We start from the raw sequence: 15,873 nt of genomic DNA on the forward strand, positions 1-15,873 counted from the left end.
TGTAAAAAATAGGTAGAGACACGAGCACAACTGTGACATTTCCCAGAAATCGATGCAGTTTCTTTGACAACACAGTTCAGGTCTCATTAGCCACCCAAACTAACCCAAACGCAGAAGACAACTTCAGTCTCTAGGGGCGTCTTCTTCCCCAATTAGCACAAAAGAATCGCTAACGTCTAAAGTAAAACTCCCAAACAGAAACGAAAACCCAGGCTTTTATAAAGTGCTACTCCATCGATCGGTGAGGGAGGCGGGGGAGCGGAAGAGATGAACAGCAGCATTATCCTGGCTCAAAGTAAAGTACACCATGGGTCAAAAGGGAAAGTTGAAATAGAATGCGATTTCTCCACTATTTTGGCAACTGTCAAACGTGTGTTTTAACCTCGGGAAATAAAAGTGTCCCATCAATAGAAGGAAACATTACAAGGAAGATCTATTAGGGGACGGGGAGCAGCTTCCTTCCAGTCCAGACGTAAAATCGCTCAATGTGCTTTTGTTGCACCATGGAATACCTAAGATTATTTTTTAATACGTTCATTAAAGAGTTTCCCAAATTGCTGTGATTTCCGCTAAGAAACTTAAGCGTCTGCCAACAGCCTAGAAGCAAAGGAGAGGAACCTGCTGCAAACTAGGAACCCAAACTCCCTCAGCCCGCCCAGTGCGCCCGCGTCCCCGGCGTTTGCTTTAGGTGTTGATGTTTACGCGTCTCCTAAACCTTCAGGTGCTGGACCAGTCCCCCCAAGACGCACTTCGAACCTTAAAGCAGGAAGCTTCAGAGCTACCGCGGAGTCCCCAAGCAGCCCGCCACCCCTTCCTCTCACCCCCTTACCTGTCATCGTAGCAGAAATCCGCACTCAGGGTGTTGAGATACAAAGCGAGCCCTAGAGCGCTGCTCACCAACTCTGCAATCATCTCTCCACCGCCTTCCCTCCGGCTCGGCTACCAGCGCGAGGGCAACAGCGGCAACAAAAAACAGAAGCATCAATCCCCACCTTCCGCCGCTTTCTCCTCCCAGCTTCACTTTTCCCTCGTTTCCCCACCCTCCCTTCCTCCCTCGGGTCCTTCCAATCCACCGTTCTCCTCCTCCTCCTGGCGCCCGTCTCCGCAGCTCCTGCGTCCTCCCTGGGTGCGGGCTCACACCGCGCTCCCCATGCCCTGCGCCGACGAGCAGCGAGCGGCGTTCGGGCTCCGCGCCCCCCGGCGGATGCACAGGGCTAGTCCTTCGCGCGGCTCGCACCCCCACCCTAACCCATGGCAGTGCAGGGCGCCCTAGGTGAGGAGTGGGACTCGGAGGAGGTGGAAGAGTGCGGGGTGGGGACAGAGGGACCGGACCGAGCCGGGCTCTGAGACCAGCTGGAGGAAGAGAGAGAGAGAGAAGGGCGGGTGAGAGGGACAAGGCGAACCGCCTCCCCTCGCCGCCTCCCGGTCGCACCGCTCCGGTGCCGCTCGGGCCGTCTCCGGCCGCCACAGCGGCTGCAGCTCATTCACTCTTTATTAGCTCCCCTCCCGGCCCCAGTCCCTTCTCCAATGAAGTGAGAAGCGGTGGCTGGAGACTCCAGAAGCTCCCGCGTGGGGTTCTCGGAGCAGCCCCCCGCGCCTGCGTGGCCAACCCTCCACCGGGTTTGCCCGGCCCCTTTCTCCACCCAGATCCGCCCCTAAAGTTCCGCCCACGCCACCCCCTGGGCTGAAGGCTCCTCCCACACTCCCCCCAGGCCGGAGGCTCCTCCTCCCCACCTCCCGCCCTCCCCTTGTTTCTTTCACCTTCGATTTCACTCTGGGAAGCCCAGGGAATCCAGGGGTGACGGCTGGAAGACAGCCCAAAGAGGTAGCTGGAGTACGCCCTGGGCGGGGCAGCTAGAGGAGGAACGAGACCGAGGAGGACGCAGTCGCTCGCCCCGCTCTTGCCTGGCGGCGCCTAGCACCGACTGGATCGTGTGCCAAGGGCTGCCAGGCGTAGGTCCGGTCAGCTGGAGAGACTTCTGGGCACCGGGAGAGGAAGAACAGGTTTGGCGAGTGCTGCGGACTTGGTTGCCACAAACACACACGCGACCTGTCACACACCCTCACTGTGCGTGAACCGAAACGGTGCGGGGGCAGGGGGGGGCGTTGGAGAGCTTGAGGGGTGTCTTAGGAGGGAGAAATTTCAGCTCCGAGCCGACCGTTGTTCCGAATGTCAATGGAGAGACGTGTGGGGAGGGAAATATTCCCGCAGTCAGGTTAAAAAGAAAGGACCCCCGAAGAGGAAAGAAAGACTAGCGCACACACATTCATACCCCGCAGCAGCGGGAGCTTTTCGTGGTTTCAAGGGAACTGTCAGGCTGACCCCAAGAACACGGAGAAGAGACGCCTGAACAACCGAGTACAGCGCTACCCTTACACCTAGGAAGGCGGGAAGCTAATGCCCTTTCCTTTCCGCCCGGATGCAGGACTGGATGGAAGGCGTCCAACATGATGAAATATGGTGTAGAAGAATGGTCTGTGTAGAACGAGCTCTGGGTACTAAAGTTGCAAGACCAAAGAGGACCGTGGGCTGCCTGCCACATCTCCTCCCGGCTTGGCCCCTTTCTGGCTGGACGAGTGGCTCCCGGGACCGCGATGAACACTACTGCAGCGCCCCCTGCTGCATGGCAGCCACAATGCATGGAAAACAGACATGTAGAGGGCTGACTCCCCCCCCTTCCCCCCCATACCTCGGCCATAGCTCCAAAGGCAGCACCTAACCAGCAAGCTCTCCAAAACGGCGGCAAGAAATTGAGCCCCCGGGATGTCTGGCAGTGGCCTGAAAAGCAAATACCGTGGTTTGGGTGTCTGCAAAACAAAGCAACACCTTTAAATGATGAATATTTATTATACCTGTTATGCCATGCACGAAGGGCCCATTTTTGTGCCCTGGGAAAAAACATAAGTAAACGCACATAACAGGGGACTGTATCTTTAAAGGCAGGGACTGATCTTTTGCCTTTTTTTTTTAACCCCATAACCTCTGCTCACTGTCAAAAAGTTTTTAAAATCATATCAATTGGCCCATCAAGGTCCTCTGTGTCCCTCCACTGCACTTACATGTTGATACTTGATCCTAGGACACTGGAAGAAGGGCACGCTCCTCTAGAATCAGATGCTTGAGTTTGTGTCCCCACTCTGCTGCTTACCATCTGGGTGACCTTTGGTCAGTCACCTAACCTCTTTGTGCCTCAGTTTTCTCACCTATAAAACAGTGATGATAATAATACCTATCTATGGGCACTATTATTACGAAGATGAAAGTAGTTAACATGTGTAAAGCACCTAGAAGCGTCCTAAATGCAATAGAAATGGTAGCTGTTATTACTACTACTACTATTATTATTATTCTCTCCAACTTCCTCTTATCCTTTAGGTTGTCAACTAGCACCTAGATGTTTACCCCCAAAACATAATCCCATCACATCCACACTGCTCCAGTCCTAATCCAAGCTACCCATGTTCCCTACACGGACAAATGCAGAAGCTTTCTAAGTGCTCTCCTTACTTCTACTCCTGCAATTCTCACCCCTCGCCAGTCATAACGTCAGGTATTAGACGGAAGATTCTTTTGAAACCCTATGATCTCCCTGCTAAAAGAAACTGTTCAATGATTTCCTGTTATACATAAAATAAAACTCGAATCCTTACCACAGCTAGCCAGCCCTTCGTCTGGCCCAATGACTCTCGCCCGTCTCACTCTGCTCCTGTGCTCCAGCCACAGAGACGTCCTGCTCCTCCAGAATCTACACTTTTCTTCTCCCCCACGTGGAATGCCTTCTAGCCAGAACTTCTCCAGCTCCTTCTCAGCATTCAAGTCTTAGTTCAAAGGTCATCACAGGAAGGCTTTTCCAGCCCACACTTTAGAAGTAGCCTCTCCCCCAGCAATCGCTATCCCATCAGGCTGCATTATTTTCTTCATAGTACACATTAGTATCTGGAATCGCCACCAGAATTGTGGTCCCAAGAGGCCAGGGACCTTATCAGTCTTGTTTTCCATGTAATGCCCAGCACCTATAAACATCTGGACAGGTAGAAGAAAAAAAAGTTCACAGTTAATGAACAAGTAAATATGCTCAGCAGAAACTGTAGAACCACTGAAAATCCACGAACTTTCACCATGAGAGAATAGGGTAAACGGATTAACTGTCAATGTTAAAGATAGTAAAGTATTAACAAAGGAGCGAGGGAGGAAGTAGGTTAAAACTTCTTAAGAACACATTGACTCTTCAGGAAAGTGGAAGTGGTGTGAAGTCACAGGCGGCTCCCCTTAGTAATTAAGAGGAAGGGATCAGAGGCAAGAAAGCATGAGAGACACGTGGGTTCAGTCTGCTGAAAGCTTGTAAGCATTTTCCAGAGCTGTCTTCTTTCTCAAGGAGCCAACAGATTTAAAGAAATATTTGCTACACTCCTCCCTCACCTCCTCCTTTTCTCTTCCCCCCCCCACCCCCCAACTCCTCTAAATTAGAAGCACAGGAGACTGAGAAATGCCACAAAGTGGCACGTCTTGCCATCCCTGATGAATGGAAGGCTGAAAATCCAGCTGTGTTTGAGAAATCCAGCTGCTTTTAACAAATTTTCCTACTATAATTTAACGTGGGTCTCAATATTCTTCCAGGGCATTAAGCCTTAGTCCCTTTCACACTGCTCTCCAAGGGCTGAGAAGCAGCCAATGCCTGCATTTTTGACCTTCCTTGAACAACTTTGGGGGGGAAATCAGATTAAAGATGTAAAGATGTCATCACTCTCCTTGCAGATTATTTCAAACCTGAGGACATTGCTATTTAATTTATTAAGGTATACTTACCCATTGTGAGACTCCTGCCTGGGTTTTGAAATATATATATATATATATATATATATATATATATATATGTAGTTTAAAAATTAAAAAATATATACACACACATATATATTCTATTTAAAGCTACTGTTTATCTCCACAGATGAAGGAAATTAGGCTGACTGAGTTGAGTTTTCTACCTTAGACACCAGACTGTCCAAAAAAGTGCTAAGCCTTTATTTTCCCCAAGTAGGTTCCACACATCTGCTACCTCACCACTTCCTCAGTGAATTATTTTTTATAGTTGCCCCGACCTACCCTGCATTTGTTCTGCATTTCCAGCCCTTTGTTGTACAATTCATACCTTTGCAGTGCCAGTTCCTTGGGGTAAAGATTTCCTTATTTGCCTAAGACATTTTTAGTTTATTGTGCAATGCTATCTTCCCTTTGGGTGTTGCATAAATATTAACTAAAAATCCACATCTGGTCTTGGTCGGCATTTCTATTTGTCCTAATATAATTTCTCTTTGAACAATTCATTTGTAAAGTGTGCCAAGGGTGAAATGTGGCACATAAATTCTCCTGCTGCCTAGAATGCCTTTTAAAGTGCCCACAGATTTGGTTATTTATGAACAGAAGATTTGCACCTCTTCCTTGCTCTCTCAGTTCTAAAAATGTACCAGGCCAAAGTAATTACAATCTCCCATATGTTTTGTGAAAAGGTATCCAAGAATCTCCTGCTAAAATCTTAACAGATTGACTAGGAAGCAGAAAAGCACTAGCCCAGCAGGTAAAACTGCCTGTTTAGGGAGGTCAGAACAGAGCTCTCTGTTGGGGGACTCATAAGCTCTGGGCTTTACTCAGGAAATAACCCTGCAGGAGAAAAACAGCAGAGCGTGGATGAAATGTGGGTCAGGGAGCTGAAAGAGGCACCAGGGCTGCTTGGTTAACTAATGACAGTAAATGCATCGGCTACACATGTTACCTTTCGATGTTTCCCAACATACCTTAAAATGCTACCCTGTAGACATTACAAATGTAACATCGCTTTATCCCCAAACTTGTGATCCATAAGGAATATAATTACGACGATGCAACCATGGAAAGAGATCCTGTCGCCGCTGCCATAAACCCAGGGCTGTTAAGAACCAGCTGCTTGGGCTTCCCTGGTGGTACAGTGATTGAGAGTCCGCCTGCCGATGCAGGGGACACGGGTTCGTGCCCCCGTCCGGGAAGATCCCACATGCCGCGGAGCGGCTGGGCGCGTGAGCCATGGCCGCTGAGCCTGCGCGTCCGGAGCCTGTGCTCCGCAACGGGAGAGGCCACAGCAGTGAGAGGCCCGCGTAGCGCAAAAAAAAAAAAGAACCATACTAAAATAAAGATCACTTTAAGAATGTTCTAATTCACAGGGTGCCGGGTGGAGGAGGAAGAAGAGTGTAGAAATAACATGTTGATAACCAGATATGGATAATTGCAGAGATGATGAGGCTAATGATAGAATTCAGAAACTCAATCAAGAAAAGCAAGGACAGCCTCCTTCATAGAATCTCTCTGAATGCATTCACATGCACTGGTATAAACAGTGATCAAAAATATTCTAACGGCTTGAAAATGGCACAGAATTTGGGTAACAGAGTTTTGATAAGCCTCAGATTCTGTAAAATAAAAGATAAATCAAAGAGTAGGTAGAAGACTAGTTTTGAGGTGGACCTTAGGTAAATTAACCAGTTATTCATGAACATTGCCTTGATGCTTAGCCCAATATGGACTCTTCAGAGACAGCATCGTCCAGTAGAACTTTCTGGAAAGGCGGTTTTATACCTGTGCTCCCCAGTGTGGTAGCCATCAGCTACATGCGGCTACTGAGCACGTAAAGTACGGCTACTGTGACTGAGGAACTGAATTTTAAATTTTGTTTAATTTTAATTAATTTAAATGTAAATAGCGACATTGGCTAGTGGCTACTACATTGGACAACACAATACACACACACACAATACATTTTTAAGAATAAATGTATTCAAAGCATGCATAGACTTTTCCCTAACATAATCCACACCATCTATGAGAAAAATAATTGGGCTAAGCATAACCCAAACTCCAACACAATAATGAAAGTATTAATGTAAATTAAAATTTGGAAAACCAAGTAAAGCATTTATAAAAGTGACTTAATATTATTATGTTAAAAATACCACTACAAATTTGCACATAATAAAGCATGTTTAATCCACTTATTATTCCTATTAAATGATTAGAAAGTCTATTTGCAGTTTGGCCTATTCATCTAATAATAAATGACTGAAAATCAATGCATTTAAGACTTTTGCAACAGATTTAATTAATTTGCCCATTTGAATGAATAAATATCTTAACATTTATAATATTTTATTTAATAATTACAAGTAAATGATATATTTATGGCCTTACATGTAGCCTTCCACCATCCTGTAATTTTCTTTCCAAATGTTCTTTATGTCTTTCATCTTTCTTTTTGTCCTTTTCATCCTATTCTTTCATTTTTGCATATTTTGCTCCAACAAAAGGATTTAAATCTCAGTGCACAAAACAACAGTCACCCTCCCACATGTGAAGGTCTTGCCCTGAGATATATAAACTAATAAGAAAACAGCTTGTCTGCAATGGTAGATTCGAAGTTAAGACATTCATTTTCTTGGCAGTCAGTTCCAGAGAGGCAGTCCTTGGATTGAAATGGACAAATGATGACAACACTGAATTAATCAATTCCAAGCTGAGCACCAATGGGAACCTGGGTCAGGAGCCTCTCATTCCTCTACACCTCCTGCCTGAAGTTAATCGCATGCCAGTGCTAGGCTGGAAGGTTATGATCCACTACCTTTGATAATTTTGGTCAAGTGTCTCCCCCGGTTTATACTGCAAACGTGTGACCCAGGCAATTACTGATCTGCTTTCTGTCAGGAGAGATGGATTTTCGTTTTCTAGAAGTTTTCATAAATGGAAATAACACTACGTACTTTTTCAGGGGTGAGGGTTGCTATCTTCCACTAAGCGTAATTATTTTGAAATTCTTCCATGTTTTGTGCATCTTAGTAGTTCATTTCTTTTCATCTCTTTCTCTGAGTAGTATTCTATTTGTATAGCTATACCACAATTTGTTTATCCATAGATCTGTTGATGAACATTTGAATTGTTTCCAGCTCTTGGCTACTACAAACAAAGCTGCAATGAACATTTATGAGAAGCCTTTGTTTGGACATAAACTTTCGTATCTCTTGGATAAATACCTAGGAGTGGGATGGCTGAGTCATTTGATTGGTAGTGTTTAATATTTTAAGAAACTGCCAGACTTTTTCCAAGGTAGTTATAACATTTTACATTCTCACAAGCAGCTTAAGACAGTTCCATTTATTCCACATCCTTGCCAACACTTGATGGGATCTGTCTTTTTAATTTTAGACATCCAACTAAGGGTGTAGTAGTATCTCATTAAAGTTTTAATTTGTATTTCCCTAATACTAATGATGTTGAGCATCTTTTAATATGCTTATTTTCAACCCATACATCTTTGGTGATATGTCTGTTCAAGTCATTTCCTCTTCTTCCCCTCCTCCCCCTCCCCCTTCTCCACCCCCTCTTCGTCTTCATTGTCATTAGCTGCTTGAGCAACACAAATTTATTAGCTCACAGTTTTCTGGTTGGAAGTCCAGCATGACTCAACTGTGTTCTCATTTCAAGGTCTCATTTGATGGGAATTAAGTGGTTTAGACAGCTGAGCTCTCATCTGGAGGCACTGGAGAAGAACCCACTTCCAAACTCATTCAGTTGTTGGCAGAATTCACTTCTTTGCAGTTGTAGGACTGAGGTCCCCATTTCTTTGCCTCTTAGCTTTTATTTTTATTTATTTATTTATTTATTTATTTACTTTTCGGCCTCACCGCGTGGCATGTGGAAGGGATCTTAGTGCCCTAACCAGGGTTCGAACCCATGCCCTCTGCAGTGGAAGCAGGGAGTCCCAACCACTGGACTGCCAGGGAATTCCCTACCTCTTAGCTTTTAGAGACTGTCCCCTTCCTTCTCACAAGGACCTCTTAATTTACAAAAGAGCAGTGGTGCTTAGGGTCCTTTATATCCTTCAAATCTCTCTGCTTTTCTTTTTGCCCATTGAAGCAATTACATTGTTTTCTTCTTATTGGATTTTGAGAGTTCTTTATTTAAAATATAAGTTCTTTGTAAGGTAAGTAATTTGCAAACATTTTCTCTCAGCCTGTGGCTTGTCTTTTCATTTTCTTAACAGTGTCTTTCAAAGAGCAGAAATTCTTAATTTTGATTAAGTTGAATTTATCTTTTCTTTTCTTTTTTTTTAGATCTTGTTTTTGGTGTTGGATCCAAGAAATGTTTGCTTATTTCAAGGTCACAAAGATTTTCTCCTGTTTTCCTCTAGAAGTATTGTAATTTGTGGTTTTAGAATTAGATCAATGATCCATTTTGACTTAGTTTTTATATATGGGATGAGGTATGGCTCAAAGTTTGTTGGTTTGTTGGTGGTGGTTTTTGTTTTTTTTGTTTTGGGGTTTTGTTTTTTGTTTGGTCCTTGGATATCCAATTGTTCCAGCACAGTTTGTTAAAAATTCTGTTTTCCTCACTGAATTGCCTTTGTATCTTTGTTAACTGACATATATGTAGGTCTCTTTCTGAACATATAATCTGTCCATCGATCCTTCTGTCTATTTTTATGCCAATATCAAACAGTCTTGAGTACTGAAGTTTTATAAGTCTTGAAATTGGGTAGTGTAGTTCTTACAACTGTTCTTTTTCAAAGTTGTTCCTTACCTCTATTTAATTATGAAATTTTAAATTGTATTTCCCTTTGTTATTATGAGCCCTTATAATTTCGTTCTTGTTTTCTTTCGCTTCTTCTTGATTTATTTATTAATTATATTTATATGTTAGTATGTGATTAGGTATATGTGAGCATTTAGGTATGTAAATGTAATTGTATCTGTTTCCTGAGTGAGTTTCTTTGAATGAGAAGTAGAGTGAATATTTATGGTCTATGATACCAGTTAGTAAAATGGGCAGCGTATGATTAAGATATGCAGGTATCGGGCGTCCCTGTTGGTGCAGTGGTTGAGAATCCGCCTGCCAATGCAGGGGACATGGGTTCAATCCCTGGTCCAGGAAGATCCCACATGCCGCAGAGCAACTAAGCCTGTGAGTCACAATTACTGAGCCTGCTTCTCTGGAGCCCACATGCCACAACTACTAAGCCCACGTGCTGCAACTACTGAAGCCTACGTGCCTACAGCCCATGCTCTGCAACAAGAGAAGCCACTACAACGAGAAGCCTGCGCACTGCAACGAAGAGTAGCCCCCGCTCACCACAACTAGAGAAAGCCCGTGAGCAGCAATGAAGACCCAATGCAGCCAAAAAATAAATAAAATAAATTTTTTAAAATAAATAATTAATTAATATTTTAAAAACTTAAAAAAAAAGATATGCTGGTATCACTCCTTCTAACCAATATCCTTAAAATATTTGTTCAACATGTATTTTTCTCTGTGTTCCAAATGAAAAAATTATTGTACACTTTGAAAGTGATACAACACTTTAACCTAGCTGGGATTATCACTCATATCTGTACTGTCATTGGATTGCACTAATCACCAGCTTTCACAAGAGATAAGTGATTTAATGGATATAGTTACAAGTCTTTTTATTCTAGTATTTAAATTCCCTGCCTCCCTCACACTTTCATGCCAACAAAACATTTCCCATTTTTCTGTGGTTCCTGTTCTATCATCCGTTTTACTTTTGTGAGGTTTCAGAACAAGACAACGTCTTTGGAAACATCTTACATTGTCTAAACTTTAGTTGTAAATCACTGGTTCTCAGCAAACAGCACATATCATGTTTTATAGTCAGTTTTACCCTTTCGGCTGACAGGAACGACAGACCTCAGTCTCAGGGTTATTGCACCAGGTCCCCTACTTACAGAAGCAGGCTACAAAAATACACATTTCAAGATAGGCTGATTCTGACCCAAAGGGATTTTTGAGTTGCAATTCAAGGGATCAATCATCTTTACAGCTTGCCAGTTATGAAAGGAGTCAAATATGCACTACATTTCCAATTGATTTCAGTTGTGATTTTATATCCCTAATGGATCATACCACTGGGCAACTGCCTGGCTGACCCATCTTTTAACCTGGCTCTGGGTACATGTGACAATTCCACTGCCCAAATAACACTACTAAAAGCCAAGCTCTGTGGCTGCCCACATGTATGATTCTACCTTGTTTGAATACGTTGTTTTTCTTTATCCCTCCTCCCCGTCTCCCTTACTGTCTCTCTTACATACTGCCAAATTAAACTGGGTTTCTGATGTAGGGACAGAGAGAAAAAAAAAGTGTTTATATTTGTTGAGCACCTACTGTCTACCGGCACTATACCAGCTATTTTAAATACACTAGGTAGCTTAATTCTCTGTCTCACCAGATAGGTATTGTTATTGTCTTTTCACAAATGACAAAACTGAGGGTCAAAGATATCAAAAAACTTACGCTAGATGATGGCACAAATAGTAAATGACGACCCAGGATTCTATACCATGTCTGTCTTGTTCCAAGAGCCTTTATTTTTTTTTAATTGTATACGATGTCCATTTTATTAACAATATTGAGAACCATCTTCAGAATGAAGTGATTTTTTCTGATTCTCTCTTTCTTTAAGCCCTTTGTAAGATGATGAAGAACATCTTTGGGGAGGACTTCAAAGTGTTTTCTTTGCTCTGCTGAGATTTTTGTGAAATAATGGAATCAAAGGAGATAGACTCATGGGCCATGCAAAAACAACCACGTTCAGGTTTTGCACAAACAAAAAATGAAGGCAAGTCCAGATGGCTACTGAATTTGGGGCAGGCTATGAAGAATTTGGAATATAAAAAATAGAAACACTAGTGGGAGTGAATTCCTACAGAGAACACCAAGTAGCTAAGATTCATTCTTGAAAATGCTATATCCAATAAGGGGCTAATGTCCAAAAATAAAGAACTCATACAACTCAACATCAAAAAATCCAAATAGGGGCTTCCCTGGTGGCGCAGTGGTTGAGAGTCCGCCTGCCGAAGCAGGGAACACGGGTTCGTGTCCCGGTCTGGGAAGATCCCACATGCCGCAGAGTGGCTGGGCCCATGAGCCATGGCCGCTGAGCCTGCGCGTCCGGAGCCTGTGCTCCACAATGGGAGAGGCCACAACAGTGAGAGGCCCACATACCGCAAAAAAAAAAAAAAAAAAATCCAAATAACCCAATTAAGAATGGGCAGAGGGGGCTTCCCTGGTGGTGCAGTGGTTGAGAGTCCGCCTGTCGATGCAGGGGACATGGGTTCGTGCCCTGGTCCGGGAAGATCCCACATGCTGCGGTGAGGCTGGGCCCGTGAGCCATGGCCACTGAGCCTGCGTGTCCAGAGCCTGTGCTCCACAACGGGAGAGGCCACAGCAGTGAGAGGCCCGCGTACCACAAAAAAAAAAAAAAAAAAAAAAAAATGGGCAGAGGATCTGAATAGACATTTTTCCAAAGAAGACATACAGATGGCCAACAGGCACATGAAAAGATGCTCAACACCACTAATCATTAGGGAAATGCAAATCAAAACCACAATGAGATATCACCTCATACCTGTCAGAATGGCATTATCAAAAAGACAAGGATGTGGAGAAAAGGGAACCGCCTGCACTGCTGGTGGTAATGTAAACTGGTACAGCCACTATGGAAAACAGTAAGGATATTCCTCAAAAATTAAAAATAGAACTACCATACTATCTAGCAATTCCACTCCTGGGTATCTATCCAAAGAAAACAAAAACACTAATTAGAAAAGACAAATGTACCACTATGTTGTTCACTGCAGCATTATTTACAATAGCCAAGATATGGAAGCAACCTAAGTGCTCATCAACAGATAAATAGATAAAGATGTGAGATATATTTATATATATATTATATATACATATTCCATTGTGTATATATGTACACATATATGTAATGTGATATATATTATATACATGATGGAATATTACATATATTATACAAATATGTAATAATGTGATAATGTAATATAATGATATAGTAAATAATATAATAATGTAATATAATAATATTACATTGTATGTATATATATACACAGTGGAGTGTATATATATATGTATCCATACACATACACACACACACACACACACACACACACACACACACACACACAGTGGACTATTACTCAGCCATAAAAAAAAAGAAAAAAATCTTGCCATTTGTGACAATATGAATGGACCTAGAGGGTATTATGCTAAGTGAGATAAGTCAGACAGGGAAAGACAGGTACAGTATAATTTCACTTTTACATGGAATCTAAAAAACAAAACAAATGAACAAACCTAACAAAACAGAAACAGAGTCATAGATTCAGAGAACAAACAGGTAGTTGCCAGAGGGAAGAGTGCGGGGGGGTTGTGGGGGAGAAAAATAGGTGAGGGAGATTAAGAGGCACAAACTCCCAGTTGCAAAATAAATGAGTCATGGGTATAAAATGTACAATGTGGGGAATATAGTCAATAACTATATAATATCTTTGTATAGTGACAGATGATAACTAGACTTATCGTGGTGATCATTTTGAAATGTATAGAAATATCTAATCAGTAAGTTATATAACAGGAACTAACATAGTGTTGTAGATCAATTATACTTCAAAACCAAACAAACCACTCATAGAAAAAGAGATCAGATTTGTAGTTACCAGAGGCAAATGGTCGGGGAAGTGGGGACTGGATGAAGGCAGACAAAGGGTACACATTTCCAGTTATAAGATAAATTAGCAGTAGGGGTGTAGTATACAACATGATAAATATAAGTAACGCTGCTGTAGATTATCTATGAAAGCTGTTAAGAGAGTAAATCCTAAGAGCTTTTATCACAAGGAGAATTCTTTTTCTATTTCTTTAATTTTGTATCTATATGAGATGACGGAAGTTCACTCAACTCATTGTGATCATCATCTCACAATGTATGTAAGACAAATCATTATGCTGTACACCTTAATCTTATACAGTGCTGTATGTCATTTATGTCTCAAAAAAAAACTAGAAGAAAAAAAAATTTATTTTTTTGGCCATGCTGTGTCACTTGCGGGATCTTAGTTCTTTGACCAGGGATTGAACCCGGCCATGGCAGAGAAAGTGCCCAGTCCTAACCACTGGACCGCCAGAGGATTCCCAAAATATTTTTTAAAGAAGAAGCCATTTCAGGCAGAGAATGGACCAACTCTCACTGTTGGAAGTTTTATCTCTCAATCTAGTATTGAGAGCCAAGTGAGGGGATGTCACTCTGCACAGATAGACATCAAGAAATACCTATTTAAACTCTTCTATAGATAGAGAAAAATTAGCCTTTTACCTTGAGGCCCAATACAGACATTACAGAATACAACATATACACGAAGATGTACTAATTACATTTCCTATCTCTTCATCTTATTAAAATCACCTCTTAAAAATATTTTTTATAACAGAAACACCAGGTAACAAAGAAGTAAAACTTGGCTATCCATCCTTGGAAAGCGTTCAAGTTTCTGGAAACAATTACTCAGTAAAAGTGACTCAAAACAACAACAAAAAAATTCTTAATAATATGCATAGATACTTTTGGAAAACTCTAGAACTGTATAATATTAAATAAAGGATCATTCATGAAAAGTGATGCTTAGAATGGTTGCCAGGGGCTGGGGGGAGGGGGCAATGGGGAGTTCCTTTTCAATGGGTACAGAGTTTGTCATGCAAGGTGAAAACATTCTGAAGATCTGCTGTCTTCATGTAATCTGCTTCTTCATGTAATCAACAATACTGTACTGTACACTTAAAGATTATTAAGAGGGTAAATTTCATGTTATGTGTTTTTTACCACAGTTAAAAAAAAGAAAGAGATGTTGGGAAATCAACTTTAAGTGATAATTAATGAATACTTGCAGAGTACCTCTTTTAATGTCATTTCAAGTTGTCAGATATTATTGGAATTAAGAATTACTATTCACTGTATATGTTTTTTAATGTTACCCTACTAAATATATTTTAAAAATACACATTACAGCATATCTCTGTAATACTAACCCTTATTTCAATAAGCCGAGTGTTGGCAGAATTATTTCAGCAAAATAGATCATGTATTTAGAGGAAGATTAATCTGTTTACTATTTTTCTAATGCATTTAGCAGGAAATGATATGAAACTACAGTGAAAATCAAAGTGTTTGCCTGAATATCAGATAGAGCTACCACCCAAGTGGTTTTTTAGGAGAGGTCACTTCCTATCTCAGAGCAGTCAGTGGAGCTAAAATATTATCTATGATAGGACCTTTTCAGAAAAAACATCAATAAAAGTAGCTTCCATTTCCTCTGATTCACTAACTGCCGCTTGCTATTAGAGTGCAGAGCCTCCAGATCTAAGTGGCTCCTTGGCTCCTTGATTAAGCTTCTCCTGTGTCATATAAAAACAAAAAAGCCTTTGGAATGTAAGAGTCAGTAAGAACAGGCAAATACCCCACTCTCCTTGCCAGTCCCTTGAAGTCCAAATTCCAAATCCAAAGATCTTTTCGAAATCTCATATAACATCAGTATTACTGAAAGAATTGAAAGCCATCTTTAGAATGTAATCTAGAATTACTTTTCAGGACATGAAAGAATATACCTTGTCTTTCTTTAAAGATCTTTTTTTCAGAAATTTGCATTTTCATGGACAGAGCTGATCCATGGATCAGCTTAGTTTCATAATAGAGATATGTTCTTATAGTTGATACTAAATACGCAGCACACAATTTCAGCCATTCAATGTTGTCAAAAAAGCCATCCATGTTAAGGAAATAGCAAACTCATGAGACCCCAGATTGACTCATAGGGAAAAGCAGTTTCAAGGGTCTTAAGATGTATAATAAAGATTTTACAAAATTGATTTTATAATATACATTTACTTAAATTAATGAAAACTTGTATAATATTTTAATAGGAAATTTACTCATAAATATCAGGTCAAACTGTCATCATAGTTAAACTTCTATGGGACTTCCC

General features: G+C 41.7%; 1 protein-coding gene across 1 annotated transcript in view; it reads right to left on the minus strand.

The window, feature by feature from the left end:
- Window positions 1-912, minus strand: part of TMTC2 (transmembrane O-mannosyltransferase targeting cadherins 2) — a 394,308-nt gene extending 393,396 nt beyond the window's left edge. The window contains exon 1 of the mRNA XM_065887822.1: window positions 830-912. Coding sequence (XP_065743894.1) covers window positions 830-912 — 83 coding nt within the window. The remainder of the gene's footprint in view (window positions 1-829) is intronic.
- Between the last annotated feature and the right edge of the window lie 14,961 nt (window positions 913-15,873).

Source organism: Phocoena phocoena, chromosome 11, assembly GCF_963924675.1.
Source record: "Phocoena phocoena chromosome 11, mPhoPho1.1, whole genome shotgun sequence".
Taxonomy (NCBI): Eukaryota; Metazoa; Chordata; class Mammalia; order Artiodactyla; family Phocoenidae; genus Phocoena; species Phocoena phocoena.